The sequence below is a fragment of the Rhinolophus ferrumequinum genome, chromosome 19 (genome assembly GCF_004115265.2).
Source record: "Rhinolophus ferrumequinum isolate MPI-CBG mRhiFer1 chromosome 19, mRhiFer1_v1.p, whole genome shotgun sequence".
NCBI lineage: Eukaryota > Metazoa > Chordata > Mammalia > Chiroptera > Rhinolophidae > Rhinolophus > Rhinolophus ferrumequinum.
In genome coordinates, this window is record NC_046302.1 from 8,464,879 (window position 1) to 8,486,955 (window position 22,077).

The following is a 22,077-nucleotide window of genomic DNA, read 5'->3' on the forward strand; positions in this document are numbered from 1 at the left end:
TTCCTGTAAATGCAAGGCATTTTTTAATAGGAGTTCTTTTCCAGGGCTATTCACAAAATACTTTCCTATTTTTGTATTACTTTAATTGCCAAGTCATTAAAAGCTAGTTTTGTTTTGTTTTAATCAAAAATAGGCTGTAGAGGAATCAGAAGGGGAGCAGGAAATAAAGGATGATCCTAGCCAGCCTTTTGGTCAATGTGGGACATCAGTAAGTTGGGCATCCAGTGTTCAGAAAACTACAAAAACTATGCCATTAATAATTTCCAAATAGTTTTTTTCTTCATAAATGAGAGAATACATGCTGTGCAGGGATTTTAATTTTTTCTTCCAGTTTTTGATACATAGTAGGCACTTAAAACAGTATTTATTATTACTATTACTTTTATTATGATTTAATTTTTTTGTGATTAATAACATTCAGATGGAAATTAGCCTTGATATACAGTAGTTCGTCCCCCTTTATCTTTGGGAGCTACATTCCAAGACCTCCATTGGATGCCAAAAGTGCTGATGGTGCCGAAACCTATATATACTGTTTCTTCTCATACATACATATCTAGGATTAAGTTTAATTTATAAATTAAGCACAGTGAGAGATTAACAGTAATAACTAATAATAAAACAGAACAATTTTAACTATACTGTAATAAAAGTTATGTGAATGTGGTTTCTCTGAACAAACCAGCACAGATTTTCTTCATCGTTACCATAGATTTTTAGCAACCTCGGCATATGATTTTCTTTTGCTGTCCTTATTAAGTCGAGAACTTTCATGTTTTCACTAAAGGAAGCTCTTTGGCATATCTGAATTTCCAGCATCACTTCTCTTGTGCTTCGGTGCTATTAAGTACAATAAAAGTTACTTGAACACAAGCACTGTGATACCACGATAGTCATCAATATGATAACGAAGAAGGCTAAGTGACTAATAGACGGGGAGCATCTACAGTGGGGACACTGGACAAAGGGATGATTCATGTCCTGGGTGGGATGAAGTGGGACAGCGTGAGATTTCATCATGCTACTCAGAATGGTACTCAACTTAAAACTTACGTATCATTTATTTCTGGGATTTTCCACTTAATATTTTTGGACCATGGTTCACTGGAGGAACTGAGACCTCAGAAAGTGAAACTGCAGATAAGGAGGAACTACTATTAGGTTGGTGCAAAAGTAACTGTGGTTTAAAAGGTTAGAAATAATTGCAAAAACTGTGATACTTTTGCATCAACCTAATATATTGTCTAAAAGTTGAAGTCTTAAGTACTTTGTGTTTAACTTACTAATGCAGTTTTCATTTCTGCAGTGGAAAGTTCGAAGAACTTTAGCTTTCTCCATCCACGAGCTTGCAGTTATTCTTGGCGATCAGTTGACAGCTGCAGATCTGGTTCCAATTTTTAATGGATTTTTAAAAGACCTCGATGAAGTCAGGATAGGTGTTCTTAAACACTTGCATGATTTTCTGAAGGTAATTTTTTAAATCCTTTTGCATAAAAACACACTAAAATTCCACTGTAGATCTAAAATTTTGATTTTTCTGCTACTACCAAGATTGGTTCTGTACGTTCTGTGTAAGAAAATGTAGCCACAAGTTGATGGTGAGCTGTGACTTAAAAAAAAAAAGTCCTATTGTGATCAGTGTTGCTGGTGTCATTTTAATTTTTAATTTAAAAATAATTATATTAAATTTCATTTTTAAATGACGTTAGAACATGTTTACAAATATTTGTACTTTTTTCAGAATTGAATTAAATATAAAGAAATTTCATGAACATTAAATTTAGAGGTTTTATGTGGTGTTTCAGGAGTCTGAGAATTTAACCTTAGTCCTCACGCCTTTAGTCTTCTGCCTTGAAATTGGCTCTCTTGTCGTTCTAAGGTATGAGGTACAGAAGTACCTCAAAAGGATTACCTTGTAATCCTACTTTTTAAAAAACATTGATACCATGTTGTTATATTTTATACAGATCATTCTGAAATTTCTCTGATTGTCCCAATGTCCTTTATAGCCTTTTCTTTCCTCAATTCAGAATCCAGTCAGGAACTGCATGTTGAATTTAAAGATACTAAATGTATCTTTAGTCCTTTTAAATCTAGAACCATTTCTGTGACTTTTTGTCTTTAATGTTGTTGGCAGTTTTGAAGAAGCCAAGCCAGTTGTTTTACAGAATGCCCTTCAATTTGAAATTTTCTGAGTGCTGTTACACAATTAGATTCAGGTTAAACAGGTGTTTTTTTGTTATTGTTTGTTTTGTTTTTTTCAGGAATATTACCAATCTGTATAGGTCGCCAGGTGTTTTCTGAAGGTATCCCATTAGGGCTAACCTGATGTTGGCTCTTATGATCACTGGTGATGCTGGTCACTTGGTTATGGTGGTTTGGGCTCAAATGACCTTTCTCCTGTGTGATTCATCTTACTGGTGGGGTGATGCTTTAAAACTCTGTGAACATTTTTTCCCCCAAGTCTTTACCCAATGTTTTTTCATCCGTGCATCTACTTGTGGTTCTTCCCTGAATCAGTTGTCACTGTGTTGTGCTGGTTGTAAAGTACTGATTTTCTATTTTTGTAATTCCTTCTACATTTATTAGTTGCCCTTCTCATGTAAAGATAACGTTTCCCTTTTTCTCTCTCCCCCTTTTTGGAAATTTTTTTAATATCAGTGTGGTCTCTAGAATTATTTTTTTATTCATTGTAATGTAATCCCTGTTTATCATTTGTTTTAAGCATCAAATTTGGCTAATAGAAACCTCTAAAAGCTACCTCCTGTGTTTTTTTTTCCTCCTCATTTTTAAACATCATTATTTTCAGACCCACCTTCTTTCTCTGCCCCAGCCTGGAGTCAGCTATTTCTCCAATGAGCCCTGGTGTTTTTGAGTAAAGAGTGTTATTTAGAAGCCAAGATCCAGCATTAGTTGTACACATTGCCCCAAGGGTGGCGTTTCTTTTAGGCCTTTTCAGAGCAGAGGAGCTAGGAGGGACTTTTTGTTTGGAGGTGTGTTTTTTTAAATTATTGAATTCATATTCATACCTCTACTTCCAATCCAATACTTTTATTCACTTCTAATTTTTTCTTTTCTCTCATAGTCAAAACTGTTAACAACATTAATACATTTAGTCACTTGTTCAACTCTACTACATACATGAAATAGTTTTGGGATTACACTACCAATTATTATTTCAACATCAAATCAACTAAGTAATGTTCAAGATTTCCTTCAGCACTTTCTGTCCTTAGAACATATCCCATGAAGATGTATGGTCAGAGTACTAAGTTCAAACTTAGACTTTTTTTCCCTGTGTGATTCTTATCTATTTGATGTATGATTATGCTGATTTGTTTCTGTTTATATCAAATTTTAGGGTTTTCCCTTATGTTGACTATAAAACCTACTTTTAAATATTTGTAGAGCAAATATTGGGATAAATTTCTTTTTTTTCATGCAACAAATATTTATTGAGCACCTACTGTGTGCCATCATAGTGCCATCTGCTGGGCTCACATATATGAATAAGAGCACAGTTACTGTCTTCAAAGAATTTGTGGTTTGAGGGTGTCGTATGAATGAAGTGGATGAGTGCTATAATAAAGCTATGCTGAAGTACTGTAGAGTTCAGTGCAGGTCACTCACTGGCTCAAGAAACATCTTTCAAAAGAGGATAATGACTCTTCAAGGCTAATGGGATTATCAGGGAAAAATGAACTTAATACCAATTTTGAAAACAAATGTACCTACTACATGTGTACTCCTTCAGAAGCATTAACCATATTATTTATAGTCTTTTTTAAGCAGTCTAGTAAAAGAAGTAATGTCTATACCTTGTCTTAGTGAATATTTTTATTTTGTTACGTCAGCTTCTTCATATTGACAAAAGAAGAGAATATCTTTATCAACTTCAGGAGTTTTTGGTGACAGATAATAGTAGAAACTGGCGTTTTCGAGCTGAACTGGCTGAGTAAGTTCTAACGATTTTTTAGACTATGTTTTGGATGGGTGTATACGTACTTCATCTTCACCTTTTCTGGATTTGTCCAGTACTTTGTATAAATCCAGGTTTCTGTCTGGTGTCCTGTTCCTGTAACATTTCTTGTAATAGAGGTCAGCAGTCAATTTTCTCAGCTTTTTAAGAGTCTGTTTCTTTAAAAAAAATGTGGTATGACACACATAACCAAAGACACTGTTGGTTACATTTAGTACGTTCCCAGTATTATACAACCATTGCCACTGTCCAGTTGTAGAACATTTCATCATCGCAGAAGGAAGGCCCAGGCCCTGTAAGCGGTCGTTCCGCATCCCTCCCTGCTCCCGTCCCTGGCGTCATCAGTCTACTTTCTGTGTCTGGATTTGCCTCTTCTGAACATTTCATATAAATGGAATTACATAACATGTGGCTTTTTGTGTCTGTCTACGTCACTTAGCATGATGTTTTCAAGATTTATTCATGTTGTAGTATGTATCAGAACTTTGTTACTTTCTGTGATTGTATAATACTCCATTGCATGAATATACCACTTTCTAAAATCCATTCATCTGCTGATGGGCATTTGGGTTGTTTCTACCTTTTAGCTGATGTGAGTATGGTGCTCTGAACACTCATGTACAAATTGGCATTTGAACACCTCTTCAGTTTGTTTGGGGTGTATTAACTGGGTAATTCTTTGTTGAATTGGTGGAACCGCCAGACTTTTTCGTAGCGGCTGTACCATTTCCCGTTCCCACCAGCAATGCACGGGGGTTCCAGTTTCTCCCCATCTTCCCTCACACTTGCTATTTTCCTTTTTAAAAATGGCAGCCATTATTATAGTGGGTGTAAAGTGTCATCTCATTTTGGTCTTTATTTGCATTTCTTTAATGCCTAAAGTGATCTTTAGCACCTTTTTATGTGCTTGTTGACCACTCGCACATATTTTCTGGAAAAATGTCTATTGACCTTTTTTAAATTGGGTTATTTGTCTTAAATTGGGATGTTGAGTTATAAGGATTCTTTATATAGTCTGAATTTTAGACCTCTCCTGCATTTTTTAAAGATACTTTTGCTGGCCGTAGAATTTGAGGCTGACTGTTTTTCTTTCAGTACATTAAAAATGTCATTCCATTGAGTTCTAGTTTGCCTGGCTTCTGACTGGAAATGAGCACACCTCTTCTGCCATTAGTGTGAAGGGTTGAATCCATGTAGCCAGGAAAGGCTGGGTTTGGGTATATTTGTTGCTGTGGTTACCTTCAGTGCACCAAAAGCTTTAATTATATCTGTGGGCGGCGTTGCCTCTTGCTGAGTTGGGAGCTGGAGTGCTGGTGGACCTTTTCATGTGTTAATATTCTGACCTCAGCTTTCAGCTGCTCCTGCACCTTTTGGAAAAAGGTGGGTCTCTTGCCCCTCCCCTAACTGCAGACTACTGTTACCAGGTGGTAGGCTTGTGCTGGGAAAGGGGAGAATCTCTGTTGTTTTGGTTCTGCTTCAGTCTCTGGGAGGCTCTGTGTGCCTGGGCTTGCTCAGAATCTCTGCCCCTTCCCTGTGGCATCCAGTCTCTGCCTTATAATCTGTAGGCAGTCTTGGCCAGAGGTTTCCTGCCCCTCCTCAGCAGGAAAAGCTTGGTATCAGTATACAGTCTTAGCTCAAGAAGATTTGGTGCCCCTCTCCATGGGATAGAGAGTTTTTCCCTCTCTGCCACTTTTCAGTATGTCTGTAGCTTAAGGCTTTTGCTTTGTGTGAGAAAAGGGCCCAGGGGAGTACATGGGGTTTCACACCTGTCCCCCAACGTCTGTCAGTTACTTTCTTGTTTCATTCCCCGACCTCATTCTCTTGCACACTAAGGGGAGGCCAGTGAGAAAGTTTGTAGTGTCAGAAAATAGTCAAAAAGTGCGCATTTCTCTTTGAGGATTTGTTTTTATGTATATATATAGGTGCATGTCATGACTACATTGTCTGTATTTATGGTTATACAGAAGTGCCCCCTTATCTACGAGGGATACATTCTAGACCCCCAGTGGATGCCTGAAACCGCAGATAGTACCAAACCCTATATGTACTGTTGTTTTTCTATATATACATATCTGTGATAAAGTTTAATTTATAAATTAAGCAATTTCATAGATGATTTGTTCTTACTGTAGATCTTAGCAACCTCAGCATAGGATTTTTTTTCTTTCCTTGTTAAGTCAAGAACTTCCACCTTTTCACTTAAAGGAAGCACTGTACAGCTTCTCTTTGGCATATCCAAATTGCCAGCATCACTACTCTTGCACTTTGGAGCCATTATTAAGGAAAATAAGTGTTACTTGGACACAAGCACTGTGATACCATGACAGTCAATCTTACAACCAGCTACTAAGTGACTAATGAGCAGGGAGCATGTACCGTGTGGAGCTGCTGGACAGTGGGACGATTCATGTCCCAGGCAGGAAGGAACAGGATGCCTCAAGATTTCACCACACTGCTCAGAATAGCGTGCAATTTAAAACTTATTGTTTATTTTCGGAATTTCCATTTAATATTTTTGGACTGTGGTTGAGCACTGGTAATGGAAACCGTGGATAAAGAGGGACTGCCACAGTTCACTTCCTGTTGATGACAAATGTAAATAATCTTGAACATAAAATCTGAAAGGCCAAAGTCTCATTCATATTCAAGGTATTTCTCCATGAACATTGTTGCATCTACTCAAATTAGCCTGGTGGCTGCTGTTAGTCTTCAGTTCTCGTCAGACATAATAGGAACAGTTGGTAGAGGACCACTTACTTATGTTCTCCCTAGTAAATGTATCATTCCCTTAGAAGCAGCATAGAGCCTTGACAAGTACACATCAGGCTACTTTAAACTGCTAGAACTTGCTTATTTAGATAACTGATTTGTAGATGGAGGTTTCTCAGCACATTCTAAACAGTTAATTATGGGGAAAAAATGTGTTCCTTGTTCCTATTGAACATAACTGGGAAATGTTTTGCTCTGTCTCGGTCCCTGTGGACACAGCATTCCACAGGATTTGTTTTCTTTACATTCTAAGGGGAAGAGATACTTACTGAACTTGAATAATGTTTAAATGCATTTCCAGATATACAGAGATAAGGTAATTCTCTGAGAGGCCAGGTTAATCACTAGTTTTTGCATGTGCTCATCTTACAAATAGTATCCAGTATTACAAATTATTCAGATGATTAACCTATTTTCATTTTGTCTTCTTTTAAAATTTTAATTATATTTTTGTAATTCGTTTTTGTAGACAACTGATTTTACTTCTAGAACTATATAGTCCCAGAGATGTTTATGACTATTTACGCCCCATTGCTCTGAATCTATGTGCAGATAAAGTTTCTTCTGTTCGTTGGATTTCCTACAAGTTGGTATGTGTTAAAATTTTTACAATTTTAGATCAGCAGAGTATTCAATAAGATCATAAGATATTCTTTTACTTCTCTATGTTCGCATTCCTAGGTCAGTGAGATGGTGAAGAAGCTACACATGGCAACACCGCCAACATTTGGAGTGGACCTCATCCATGAGCTTGTAGAAAATTTTGGTAGATGTCCCAAGTGGTCTGGTCGGCAAGCCTTTGTCTTTGTCTGCCAGGTAAGTGAGGACTTACCCATTTGTGACACATTTTCCTATCTAGAACTATTTTTATTCTTTATTCCTTGCCTCTCTCAACACCCTCTTTCTTATCCTTAAGGAACAGAACTTTGCCACCTGGCTGTTTATAGGATCCCGTTCCTCAGTTGGGTATCTCTGTCAGGCTCACCCTTTCTCTCCCAAGTCCACTGAGCTCTTTATAAAGCTGGCATGTTCACAGTGGTCCCCTAGAGGGCGCTCAGGGTCTGAGGCCCATAGCACAGGTGTGAAAATGAATATGACGGTGAGTACTCCAGGTCTCTGTGGAGCATTTTAAAAACTGTGTCTCAGTGGGGACTTAATTATATCATTTTTGTTTTTGAGTTCCCAGGTGACTAGAATATTGGTTTAAAAAGCAGTAACTAAAATCTGTAGCAGTGGCATTGTTACTAAAAAACTGTTAGATAGTATGGCTTGGGTAGAATAAACTGGCGAATCTAAAGCAGTTACTTCTTTTCCACAGACTGTCATTGAAGATGATTGCCTTCCCATGGAGCAGTTTGCTGCACATCTGATGCCACATTTGCTGACCTTAGCAAATGATAGGGTTCCAAATGTTAGAGTGCTACTCGCGAAGACATTAAGGCAAACTCTACTAGAAAAAGGTAGGTAGGTGACTCTTAGGAAAAGTGTCTGTAGTGGGGAGGAGGTTCACAGCCTACATGAATAGAAAAGTATCTAAACTGAAATAGAATATGTTCACAGAAATAATCCGATAGAAGAATATATTGTAAGTTGTTAGTAGTGGTTCCCTCTTTGAGAGGAACACAGATTAAAGGGTCAGGAAAGGGACTTTTAATTACTGCCCTTCTGTTCTAATTGAATTTCTTTTTATAATTTAAAAAGTAGTTTGAAAGATTGGACATTCACTTATGACTGTGAAAAATCACTGCCTTTGGTACACTCCCCTTCACATCTGTTATGTTGTTTGAGGGCCAGGAGGCAAAAGACAAATGCCCCATGTTATTTGCTTTGATGCAAATTACAAGCTCCTCGAGATTCAGGTTGTTTTATTTATTGTAATCCCCTCAAAATGCCTAATACCATTTGAATATACGAACTCATGAATGAAACACGGAAGTTTATATAATAGACTTCAAAGAATATGGGTAAATATATATCGCTTCTTTTTTCTCCGTTTGAATTCATTTAATTTTTTTTAATAACAATTACAATAAAATAGCTAGAGAAGACTGGTTTTTAGTGTGTGTGGTTGGTATTTGAAAGTTTCCTTTTACTGAGTTAATTAATAGCTACAAGTTAATGGCTTTGCTGCTATTGAACATCATGAGATTTAGTCTGTTGTAAAAAAGTCAAGATAAATCTGATAATTCTCTTATGTTTGGGGATTTTTTTCATATAACAAATCAGTTTGGATTACTATGTATAATTCAACATAGCTTGTATTTGTACTTGTAGAAAAATCATGTTTTATGACTTCAAACTTTGTATGCTGCACTTGACAAAACTAAATTGTTAGACTAATTATTTGTAAATTGCGCTTCTCTTTTCCAGAATATTTCTTAACCTCTGCCAGCTGTCATCAGGAAGCTGTAGAACAAACTGTCATGGCTCTTCAGATGGATCGTGACAGTGACGTCAAGTACTTTGCAAGTATCCACCCTGCCAGTACCAAAATCTCTGAAGATGCCATGAGCACAGCTTCCTCAACCTACTAGAGAGCTTAAACCTCGGTGTCTTTCCTGCTTCCTAGGAAGCTGAGGTTCGACACGTGCTCCACACGTGTGAGCTGGGACAGCCGTGGGGAGGGGAGACCTTCCTCTCTGCAGATTTAATCGCAGGTGCAAGTTGCCTACACCAACACCAGGGATTTTAAGAGTCAAGAGAAAGTACAGTAAACACTATTATCTTATCTTGACTTTAAGGGAAAATAATTCTCAGAGGATTATAATGACACCGAAGCCTTAAATCCTTCTGTCTTCCTGACCGAGTGAAACTTGAATTGGCAGAGCATTTTCCTCTTGGAAGGGATGGCATTCCCAGAGATCTGCGTTGCTTTCTCCTGGTTTTATTTAATGACTGATAGATGGAATTATAGCCAGAAGGTGGCTGCGAGCCAGGACGTGAGAGACCTTCAGTATTAGGCCTCACTGTTTCCACGCAGGCAAGGGCCTGTACGGTCGTGGCCAGTTGCCCAGTCCAGCCCTCAGTGTGAATAGTTTTTGACGTGTTAATGGGAAAGGAGATTTTTTTTGGTTTCTCCTAAGGGCTTGATGATAACACTAGAGTCTGATTTTAACTCTTCAATGCAGCATATTGCTGTACACATTTACAGAACGTTTGCTGAGTATCTATGTCCTGCATTTTTTTCATGCTGGTCATGACCTGAATGAAATTTATTAGCACGTGTACTGTGTGTCGGGTGTTTTTAACTTGATCATGATCAGCTCCGAGGTGCAACTTTTTCTTCACATACTGTACATACCTGTGACCGCTCCTGAGAGTGTCGCAGTCTTTAATCATGCTGTTGAAACTGTTGTGGCACAAGTTCTCTTGTCCAAATAAAATTTATTAAGATCTGTATAGAGAGATATATACAATTTTGATTGTTTTCTAGATGTCTGAAAATAAATGCAATTTCTGACCTGTATTAATGATTTAGTATAAAATGGAAAAACTAGATTAAAATATTTGTCTTTTAACTAGTAATTTCTTTGAAATCTGTATATGCCCCCAGGGCCAGGTTCTGCTCTCAGCAGACGGCAGGGGCCTCCTGGGCTCCGTGCTTCCCAGGCCGGTCACAGGGCGGCCTGTCCTTCTCACAGTGTGTTACATGAGGTGGCAGCCAAACCCTGCGGACAGGCAGGGCGTTGAATGGATCGGGTCTAACGTGCAGCCTTTCATTATGTAGGATCTTCTAAGGGGGAAAATTGGATTTACAGAGTCAGCATAAAAGCAAGCAAATTTAGAAAATTGGTGATTCAATAGTTCTTTGAAATCCCCAGGAGGCAAAAACAAAACAATTCATAAACTGTTAACTTCACAATAGAAAAATGAATACCGTGGTAATAATTACATCCTCCAAGGTATTTAATTTTGGGTAGCTAATCTTAGAAGATATCCTGTGATGTCTTAGGACTTTTGAATAACCAAGGTGAAGAGGAAAACTATTTTTCAAAAATTAGAGCAATTCCTCAGCCAGTGTACTCGGTCATTGCCCGGTGGCCCTCCCCCTGCCCTCCCCTCACAGGTCTGCACGGAGCGCTCAGCCCCCTTCCTCAGCAGCCTGCCTGCATCCTAGCTCATGGCACACTGTTGCCCTTCCTCTTTTCTGGGACAAATGTGCTTGCGAGCCTTTGTGAATTTTCAGAGTATCCTTCACTGAATTCTGAATTTACCCAGCCACCAGACTTTCTGTGGCGTGGCGGAGGGCATTGCCTGTGACTTTCATTCCTAAGTCTTAGGGACATTTCTGTGATGCCAAAGCACCATAGTTTTACTAAAACCGTCTAACACTGAATTGGGCAAGTGCTGAGTTCTGAGAGAGCCACCATGCTAAAGCGCTAAGAGCTGTTCAAGCTGCTGGCATCTTGTCAGGGAGTACTGCACTGGGCGATTCTTAGTCTGCCGGGGAGGCACTTGGGTGCCCTGCATGTTACGGATTCTTTTCACACCTGTTCAGTCCAGATCCCACGTTATTGGGATGAGTTCCTGGTGCACTGGAAGCTGAATATGCCAAAGGAAATGTGTCCAGAATCTCATCTCCCCTCCAGCGTCAGCTTTCCAGGGGGACACAGAAGCCTGAAACACCAGGCTGGCTTAGTGTATTTGGGAAACGTTAGGGGCAGATGCAGCTCAGCAAAGGAGCTGCAAGGAGGGGCAGCAAGGTTTTAAACTGACCATGTATAGGAAACAGTGCTGCGTCTCAGGCTCTGTGACACGTGATCATTTCCATGTATGGTAACGTTTCTGTGCAAAATTCCAGGAGACAAAGTGAGCGAATAGGAGGAAAAGAAGGACCCTCCCAGCAACTCAAAGCCAAGCAAATGGCTCTTTAAAATTAATAATCCTCTGACTCAAACCAGAGGAAAAGTTGAGTCTGGAAATAAATGTAAGTAAGCAAGACTTTGTAGTTTCTGTTGTATTTTTTAATTTCTGCCTTAAGCCTTTATAAACTTATTATACTAGATGTAGAATGTCTGGCACGGCCCCCTGGGAAGAGTTATCACAGGAAGGAGGTACCAGTGGGAGGGAGGTTGGCCGGGCTCAGTACCCCCAACTACACCTTACACTAGAACCCATGGACAGATGGACTGGGGGACCCCATATGGAGGGTGGCCAGGACCTTGGTGTTTTTTAAGTGACCCGAATAGGTCAGGGCCTACAGAGTTCTATACTATATCTCCTTCCCACTAGAAAACCAGATTTCCTTTTAGGTGAGGTGAGGAATGAGGCCCAGCTCTCCAGTCGCTCCATAAGAAACTCCAAAACTGAAGTGATTTTGTCATCCCTTGAATATGAATGTTTTGACCCAGTGGAGGTTTTGGGTTGAGAACTTTTTGACTAAAACACAGAAATGCCAACAGTGATAGATGTCTGATGAAGGAAATTTTCTGTGGTGAACTCCATTAAGCCAATTTAATTTCTGAGTCCATTTTCTATAGAGAATTTAAAAACTCATTTTACTTTTATCTTACAGAAATAATTTTTATAAGAATTTTTTGCCTAAAACTTGACAAATATTCCCATTCAGGGATCAGATTTTAGTCCATGTGAGATTCTACAGCATGTTGTGGGTTAACTTCTACCAAGTCTTATTTATATTTTAGGTTAAATTTTGATGATTTAAATTTGGCAAAATTTGTTAGGTAGTGTTTTAGTAATTTTAGCATGTGAATCTTTTCACCGATCAGCTGTATTTATTTGTTTTTTAATTAAATTGGAGTAGCATTGGTTAATAACATAAATTTCAGGTGTAAACCTTTGTAGTATGTAGTATTGTTTATTGTGTGCTCACCACCCCAAGCTCAGTCTTCCATCACCATGTATTTCATCCCCTTTAGCCTCATCTTTACTCCCCCTTGGCCATTCTGTTATATCTTTGAGTTTTTGTTTGTTCATTTGTAGCTTTTGTTTTATATTCCACATAATGAACTCATACGGCTCTTGCCCTGTGCCGTCTGACTTACGTCATTGAGCATGCTCCTCTCGAGATCCATTCATGTCACAATGGGCAATATTTCATCTCTCTATATTGAGTAGTACTCCGTTGTGTGTGTGTCCCACATCTTTTTATCCAGTCATCTGTCAGACACTTAGAGGTTATTTCCATGTCTTGGCTATTTTGAATAATGCTGCAGTGACCATAAGGGTGCAGACAAGTATATCTTTACAGATACCTATTTTATATATATGAATAAGTGATTTCAAATTTTTTGGGTAGATACCCAGAATAGGGATTGCGGGTCATATGGTAGCCGCTATTTTTTATTCTTTGAGGAAGCTCTATACTGTTTTCTATAGTGGCTGGATGACTTCACATTCCCACCAGCAGTGTGCAGGGTTTCCCTTTTCTCTACATTCTCTCCCAACCCTTATTTCTTTTTTTTTTTTTAATTAGTTTCAGGTGTACAAAACAATGTAACATTTATACCCCTCACCAAGTGATAATCCCTCTCCCATGTACTACCCCTCTTACATTGTATATAGCTGTTACGATTCCATTGACTCTATTCCCTATGCTGTTCTCCACATCCTGTGACTACCATGTTTCCCTGAAAATAAGACCTAGCTGGACAATCAGCTCTAATGCATCTTTTGGAGCAAAAATTAATATAAGAATGGGTCTTATATAAGACCCAGTCTTATTTTACTGTGTAAGACTGGGTCTTACATTAATTTTTGCTCCAAAAGACGCATTAGAGCTGATTGTCCGGGTAGGTTTTATTTTCGGGGAAACACGGTGTGTGTGTGTGTGTGTGTGTGTGTGTATTGTTATAGTTGACATTCAATATTGTTCAGCTTCAGGTGTACAGTGCAGTGATCAGGCATCTACACCATCCATGAAGTGGTCTCCCTAATAAGACAAGTTCCCATCCGACACCCTACAAAATCTTTACAATATTATTGATTATATTCCCCAAACTGTCTTTCATATCCCCTAGCAGTATGTGGCTACCAATTTGTGCTTTCTAATCCCCTCCCTCTCTTCCTCATCCCCACCCGCCTCCCATCTAGCAACCATCAGTTTTTTTCTCTATATCTGACACCATTTCTGTTTAATTTGCTCGTTTATTCTGTTCTTTAGGTTCCACATATAAGTGAGATCATATGATATTTGTCTTTCTTCGTCTGACATATTTCACTTAGCATAATGTTCCCTAGGTCCATCCGTATCGTTGCAAATGGTAAGATTTCATTCTTTTTCCAACCTTTATTTCTTGTTTAACAGGTGTAAGTGGTAACTCATTGTGATTTTGATTTGCATTTCTCTGCTGATTAATGGTGCTGAGTATCTTTTCACGTGCCTGTTGGCTACTTGTATGTCTTCTTGGAAAAAATGTTTATTCAGATCCTCTGCCCATTTTTAATTGGTTTGTTGTTGTTGAATTGTGTGAGTTCATATATTTTGGATATTAGCCCCTTATCGGAGGTATGTTAGTTTGATATAGTCCCATTCATTTTTACTTCCCTTGCCTTTGGAGTCAAGTTCACAAAAACCCCTCTGAGACCAAGGTCCGTAAGTTTACTGCCTGTTTCCTTTATGTATTTTGTTTCAGGTCTTATATACGAGTTCTGACAATTAAGTTAGCAAACTTGCCACCATGTATACTTCCATTGGCAGCATTGGACAAACAGCTCAGTAAGGTTTCATAACCTTGGTATATCAAGTGTCTCACAGGTGTGTTCATGTCGACGTGTGGTGGTGTCTTGCTGAGTGACATTCATTATTGTTGCATGTTTTTGTGTGCCGTCGCGAGAATCTCTGAGCTTGAATTAGAGCAATGAACAAATTCTTGTTAAACTTGGCAAGAGCGGAAGTGAAATCAGGGACATGTTAGTCCAAGTTTATGGGGATAATGCCATGAAGAAAATGGCAGTGTACAAATGGATTAAATATTTCTGAGGGGAGAGAACACGTCACTGATGAAGAGAGGTCAGAGTGGCCAGTAACGAACAGAACTGACGAAAACTGCAAAAATTCGTTTAATTGTGCGGCAGAATCATCGGCTGATTGTGAGAAGCATAGCAGACCAAGTAAACATCTACAGAGAAACAGGAAAATCTTAACTGAAAATCTTGGCATGAGAAAGGTGTGTGTAAAAATGGTCCCAAAGGAGCTCACCGATGAACAAAAGCAAAGGAGAGTCGGTCTGCCAAGATCTTTTGGAGAGGCAAGACGATTTTGGGCTGTTATCACTGGTGATGAAACATGGGTGAACCAATACAATTCTGAAACAGAACGTCAAAGTGCACAATGGAAGTCAGCCAATTCTCCACAACCAAAAAAGTTACCTCAGTCCAAATAAAGAGTCAAAACAATGTTGCTAACCTTTTTTGATATCAGAGGGATTATTCATTATGAATTTGTAGCAACTGGACAAATAGTTAACCAACTTTACTATTTGAAAGTGCTGAAAAGGCTGCATGAAAAAATTAGATGAAAACGACTTGAACTTTTCGCCTACAATTCATGGCTCTTGCATCACGACAATGCACCGACTCACATGGCACTGTCTGTGAGGGAGTTTTTAGCCAGGAAACAAATAACTGTATTGGAACACCCTCCCTACTCACCTGATCTGGCTCCCAGTGACTTCTTTCTTTACCCAAAGATAAAGACAGTATTGAAAGCAAGACATTTTGATGACATGCAAGACATCAAGGGTAATACGACAGCTCTGATGGCCATTCCAGAAAAAGAGTTCCAAAATTGCTCTGAAGGGTGGACTAGGCGCTATCAGTGCATAGCTTCCCAAGGGGTGTACTTCGAAGGTGACCATAGTGATATTCAGCAATGAGGTAGCGAGTACTTTTTCTGGGATGAGTTCACGAACTGAATTGCCAGACCTCATGAGTGTCTTTAGTTGTGCTGTCGTGGCTGCCTCAAGGTCCTGAATCAATGTAAAACATTTTCCTTTCATGGTTATTTCGACTTTGGGGAAGAGCCAGATCCAGTGAATAAGGTGGATGAGGACACACCGAAATGTTTTTGACAGAAATTGCCATATTCCAGAAGCGATGTGTGCCAGTGCGCTGTCATGTTGGAGGATGAAGTAAAGACACTCAGAAAGAGGAATCCCAGAACTGCTAAAGAAACTGGCAAGAACAAAGGGAAAAGTGTGTTCAAAGCGAGGGGGAATATTTTGAGGGAGACTAATGGCAACGTGTCTTTTACTATAATACATTTTTTTAAAACATTCACCATATCTCTTGATACCATTTCGTATATAGGAATGCAGCAAAATTTTGTCCATTGATTTTATATCCTGTAACGTTGCTGTTTTTGTTTCTAACAGTCTTTGGGTGGTCATTTATTCTGAGATTTTCCAGGGTTTGTTTTGGCTTTTCAATATCGCTAGTAAAATATTGGTAATTCAGAACAGTGCCTCTCAAATATTAATGTGTATCTCAATCACCTTGCATCTTGTTTAAATACAAATTCTAATCCTGTGGGTCCAGGGTGGGGCCTGAGACCCAGCACTCCCAACAAGAATCAAGGTGCTTTTTTTAATAACAAGGCTCTAGTAGAATTAGTTGCTGTGGGATCTTACCTTTTCCAGATTAACCCTCTTCCCATAATTTTGATATCTGAACTCCAATAGCACCCTAATCAAAAATATTAAACAGTTACTATTTGCATTTTATTTCCTCAGTTGCAAATGAATGCTCTAAGATGCATTTGTTGTCGATGCCCACACGATTACTGGCCATTGTGACAGGTGGCCATGACCATGTCAGCTGTGATGGCAGCATCAAGCTGCTAAACTGGGTGCGAGCCTGAAGCCTAGGAATATCCAGGGGCAGCTTTCGTGCAGGTGACCTAAAGCAGCGAGGGACAGCCAGGTCCAGGGTCATAGGACTAATGTAGCTGTCGGCTCCAGCTGCCCCAACTGTTATGTTTGGGTTACCATCTTTTATTCTAGAGCTACTTCCTTTTGTGGGTGCACAGCTATCAGCATCAGAATATGTGCATGTTGCTTATTGAGTGTCCCCACAATTTTACACCTGAGGCAAAGAGCCAAACCTGATCAATTCTAAATCCTTCCTTCCTTCCCACTTCTGCTTAATACTATCAGCTTTTCATGCATTTTGTCCTACAATTGATCCTCTTCTGTTTCTCTCAAGAAATGATAACTGAGTTATCCAGTATTTAGGATCACTTTAATCTTTTGTAGTAGCCATTATCAGCCCCATTGCTAGTTGAGAATCTAGGGCAGGGTGGCCAGACTTAAAAATACAGGGGATATAGGGGCCGGCCCGGTGGCTTAGGCTGTTAGAGCTCCATGCTCCTAACTCCAAAGGCTGCCGGTTCGATTCCCACATGGGCCAGTGGGCTCTCACCACAAGGTTGTCAGTTCAATTCCTCGCATCCCGTAAGGGATGGTGGGCTCGGCCCCCTGCAACTAAAAAACGGCAACTGGACCTGGAGCTGAGCTACGCCCTCCACAACTAAGACTGAAAGGACAACTTGAAGCTGAATGGCACCCTCCACAACTAAGACTGAAAGAACAACTTGAAGCTGAACGGCACCCTCCACAACTAAGATTGAAAGGACAACAACTTGACTTGGAAAAAAGTCCTGGAAGTACACACTGTTCCCCTTCCCCAATAAAATCTTAAAAAAATAGAAATAAAAAAATACAGAAAAAAGAGAGAAAAGCCAGGAAATGGTATGTTAATAAGGTCACACTGTTTTAGGCAAAAAGGCAAAAAAAAAAAAAATACTCAAATATGGATTGCATGGAACATCCTTGGACTCAAATATTAGTCACTGTGGATCTGAAGTTCAAATGTAAGAGTGTCTGTATTTCACATGGGAACCACCCCCACAGTAAGGCCAACCTAAGTCAACAGATTGAACCCAGGTTGCTATGCAGGGCGGGTCCTCCTTAGGACTCTTTATCCCTTGAGGAGTTGCCCTCTGGTCACAGGTGGGCATGGGTGGCCCCAGTGGGGCCAAGTTAATGTTTTATTCCAGACAACTTACCATTCCTTCTCTACTACTACTACTTGCTTATGGAGGTTGGCAGCCAGTTTCATTGGCAATCTTAACAGTAAATTTTATATATATATCCCCATGTGAGAAACTCAAAAGTTACTGGTGCTGCCTTTTCAGACTGATACAGACACCCTTCCAAAGAGACCGTTCCTGCTTTCTCTATAATTGTACCTGGAATTTTCAGCAGTCTCTTGCCTTTTGTTGGAGCTGTGGCATTCTGGTTCAGATGAAGATCATACTTGCTTACTCCTTCCCTATGTCTGCTTATTCTGAACCCGTCAGAACTTCTGGGCCCAGGGTGCCTACATAGACACCGCTTCATTCCCTCTCAGTCTTGGCTACATGGTGACAGACATGCAGGCAATAATCACCAAATCACCAACTGCGGGGTTCACCACTGCTTTGAGTCTGTTTCCTGTTTGTTGTGAAAAACAAGACAATAGGCGCCAAATGGAGCTGCTTATGCTAAGCCCCACATCACCAAAGTCTTCCATAAATTCAATCTTAAACCAATCACTTGGTGCAAGTAGGGGCAGCTACCGCTGACAGAACCACCTCCGCAGCCACTCTCCCTGCTTCGTCACCCCAGCCCCCTGCCCCTCCTTCCCGCAGCACTGAGAGGCCATGGCCCTTCCTTGCATGAGGCAGAGCAAGATCGAAAGTGGTGTAGTGAAGCGATTGGTCCAAGAAAAAAAATGTATGAAAAAGAAGCAAAACAACAAAAAGATTGAAAAAATGAAAGCTGAAGAGGTGAAAATTACACCGTTAAAAAGCAGGCGGAGATCCTGAGAGTCCCAGATGATGATCCCAAATTGCCAGCGCACGTTGGAAGGTACGTATACTGATCTGCAGATATTAGAGAAAAAGAGTTGGAAGAAGCTGAGGAATATAAGGAAGCATGTTTAGTACTGGATGCAGTGAAGTTAGAAGCCTGAAGTTTTCTGTACAGGGTGTTTTTTGTATTAATCCTGGGATTCACACCACAATTCATTATTTTTGACCAATGCTCAAATAGTATGAGAATGTGATTCTTTTTATGCAGTTGCGTATCTTTTTATTTGCCTAATTTAAAGTCAAATAAATGAACTTCATCTAAAAAAACAAACCAAAAACACTCAGGAATCACCTGATCAGCACTAGTGAGGTAATCTGCCTGAAGACTCCTGCTGTCCCCTATAAGAAAAGCAACTTTGCAATAACCAACACACTTTTTTGCCAAGTTGGGTCAGCTGACTTGCCCATCATGCTAGAAGGGCAAAACTCACTTTCAGTTGGAAGCAGGAAGTCACAGAGGAAGCTGCAGCCCAATCCCAGTAGCTCCTTCAGCAGCAAGCACTGCTGTGGGGAAGGAGGACAGCTGCGCAAACCCTAGTAACCAGCGAGTGGACATCGAGTGCCTAGGTGAGGAACACGGAGTTAGATTGTGTTTTTCTCTCTTGGACCTTAAAGAAGTTGTAAGCCCACTCCTTGACAGCCACAGGACACTCAATTACTTCCAAGGTACAAAAAATGAGAAGCATTTTTTTTTCTCAAATGGCTGTTGAATTTATTTGCTTGATCAATAATGGGTCCTGGCAAAAATTAGTTAGCCAACACTGAGACACTTGTAATGAAATACTAAATTTTAAAAATCCATGACACCTTGATAGAAATTAGAGTTTACACAAACAGAAAAGAAACCTCCAATATTGCCAGCAAATATAAAATGAATATAATATGACCGACAGAACAGCAAGAAGGCTTTTTATACATTTATATTTGACACCTGACCATATTTTCAGTCACCATAATAACTTCTCTCCAGATTTAAAAAAATAGTATGCTGATTTCTATAACAAAGCTTTTTTTCCGTACAAAAATCAAATAATGGCCAACAAGTCACAACAGTGCAATAGGTAGAGGATAAAAAACCGCATCAAACAGGTGCTGAAAATAAATACTAACTAGGAGGAAGAGGAAGACAGAGCCCTCGGGGGGTTGTTTCCATCACCTTGACTGTGGTTTGTCTTCACAGCCATGAAAGCTGACCTACCTCGTGGGTGCCATTAATTCGGACAGAGGATGACTGAACAAGGTGCCTGACAGCAAGGACCCCAGGTGCCTCAGGTCACCAAAGAAGTGACTAAAGCAAGAAAACGGGGTTGGGGATCACAGCTATCATTAAAAGGAAAAGTTACTTTTTTCTATTGCTCAATCTTGTCAATTGGGAGTCCATCAGCAGGTTCACTGATGCAATACGGATCATTGAAAACTTTTGTTTAACTGTATATATATATGGCTTATTCAGGCAAAGAGACGTTTACCTTCTAGCCCAAGCAAGCAATCTAAGTCATTCTGTTTGTAATGGAAGCTCAGTCACATAGAAGCTTTCAGGTTTGAGACAGATCCTTTGTGTGGATTCCTGAGGTCAGGGTGGCTACTTTAACCAACCCACTGAAAAGCATGTGCTGATCACGAGCAGCAGAGCGGCAGGTGCCAGGAGTGAGGGGGCCCCTCCTCCACGCTGGGCCACACTGCCCCAAGCTGGCAGGTGGGCTCCACAGGCAGCTCTGTCTGCAACCAAGTAGGCCTTCCTGGTGACTCAGGCTCAAGGACTGGTTTAGGACGGTCAAAGGAGAGAGTGACATGGGTGCATAAAGGTAACCCCGGTAAGAGCCATTCTGGCCAGTCAGGAAATATGAGGCAGCTCCCCATGACATAATCTGCACCAAAAAGGTGTAAAAGGCACAAGCAAGAGTGACTAGGTAAGCAGTGACCCTGGAGGGTGAGACTGGGGCGAGCCACAAGGCAGGAACAGTATTTACCTTGTTTGGTTCCTCCCCTTGAACGAGAGAAAGAGATCCTGATTCTGCTATAATAGAAAAGCAAAGATGATTTTTGGTTTCAAAAGAAGCCACTCAAGGGTTAAAATAGTTATTTTAAGTTAAGAAAGAAAATTAATCTTCAAAATAAGCTATCTGGAAAACTCATCTGTCCCCTACAAGCCTACAATGCGTCCACTGCTTTGTCCCCTGTAACCTGAGCCTGATGCGGAAAAGTCATATGTGTGAAAGAAGGAAGAGTCTCTGAGAAGAAAAGACATCTTTACAGAATATACAGCAGAGAGTGTGCACTCTGACTCTCAGGATTACAGTAAGATGCACAGGTCTTGTTAGTTCTGGAGGATTCTATGACCCACAGGATGCTCAGATGGGCGTCTCCTTCCTGTCTCTGCTTGGCGACGGCTTAGCTTGCTCCTTGCCTGCCTTTGGCTGCTCTTTAGCTGCTTTTGTCTCTGGGGCGCCGTCTTTAGGCAGCTGGACGGCACCCCCTCGCTTCTCGGGCTCGTCGTCCTCCTGTGCCTGTGGCTCAGGCTTGGCTCGCTGCAGCTGGAGCAGGCGGAGCTGCACGCGCAGTTCAATGATGGCCTCTCGCTCTTCATGAATTGCTTGATTCAAATGATTGTTCTTTATCTTGAGGAATGACAGAAAGAGCCGTTGTCACTCAAGAAGGTGAAAATGACTGATTCAGGAGCAGAGTACAGTTAGCAAGGGTATCCTACGTAAGAATCTATTTTTGTCAATTTAGTTGTGACACAGAAGACATGAACACAAATGTGCAAGTGAGACACATAAACAACTTGACCCAGAATGGATATAATTCAAGATATAAAACTCTGCTTCTAAATACAAGAGTAATAACCATATCTGGAAAGCAAATATACCAACAGAAAATAATTATTTTAATAAATTAAGTTTTCTAATGTTTAAAATAGATTTATATTTTTGAACTGGCTCCTCAGCAGTCCTTGAATGAGGGGAAGATAAAAGTGACTTTAGTAGCAACTAGAGGGAGAATTTAGAGGCAGGAAAAATCCTAGATTTGTCTCAAAAGTGAAACTTTTTTTGTCTTTTGTGAAAGGCATTATCTTACATCTGAACTGTGCTACTTAGTCAAACTACAGAAAACTGTTAGTTCTAAATTATAATCAGCAAAGTTGAGGTCACACAAACCAGTAGCGAACCTCAAACTCACACCAACCTCCCTCCCTCCTCTAGTGACATTTCTGAGCAGCCGTATTTCCCAGCCTCCCTTACTAGCTGTGGCCACGGCACTGAGCCTGTGCTAATGGGGTATGAGCACAAGTGCTGAGTCCCACTTGTGCATCTTGCCCTTGTCAACTGGGAATTTCTTCATTCCTTTTCTCCTTCCTGCTGATGAGAGTGCACAAGACTTAGAGCATCCGCTTTGGACCCCAAGTGGAAAAAAACCTGTATGGAGGATGGCTGACCTGAATGTCTGCTGGACGAGA

At 40.2% G+C, this 22,077-nt stretch overlaps 2 protein-coding genes and 1 pseudogene across 8 annotated transcripts in view; 2 read left to right on the plus strand and 1 right to left on the minus strand.

The window, feature by feature from the left end:
* Positions 1–10,269, plus strand: part of PPP4R1 (protein phosphatase 4 regulatory subunit 1) — a 68,319-nt gene extending 58,050 nt beyond the window's left edge. For all 7 annotated transcript variants that reach the window (XM_033087246.1, XM_033087247.1, XM_033087249.1 and 4 more), the window contains 6 exons: positions 1,307–1,468; positions 3,855–3,955; positions 7,218–7,338; positions 7,430–7,564; positions 8,067–8,208; positions 9,119–10,269. In XM_033087246.1, coding sequence (XP_032943137.1) covers positions 1,307–1,468; positions 3,855–3,955; positions 7,218–7,338; positions 7,430–7,564; positions 8,067–8,208; positions 9,119–9,282 — 825 coding nt within the window. In that variant the 3' untranslated portion in view covers positions 9,283–10,269. The remainder of the gene's footprint in view (positions 1–1,306; positions 1,469–3,854; positions 3,956–7,217; positions 7,339–7,429; positions 7,565–8,066; positions 8,209–9,118) is intronic.
* A 7,190-nt stretch (positions 10,270–17,459) lies between these two features.
* On the plus strand, positions 17,460–19,170 carry LOC117011817 (tubulin-specific chaperone A-like; annotated as a pseudogene).
* Positions 19,171–19,305: 135 nt separating this feature from the next.
* RALBP1 (ralA binding protein 1) overlaps positions 19,306–22,077 on the minus strand; it is a 62,890-nt gene continuing 60,118 nt past the window's right edge. Inside the window, exon 10 of the mRNA XM_033087521.1 lies at positions 19,306–21,238. Within this exon, the coding sequence (XP_032943412.1) occupies positions 20,972–21,238 (267 nt within the window). The 3' untranslated portion in view covers positions 19,306–20,971. The remainder of the gene's footprint in view (positions 21,239–22,077) is intronic.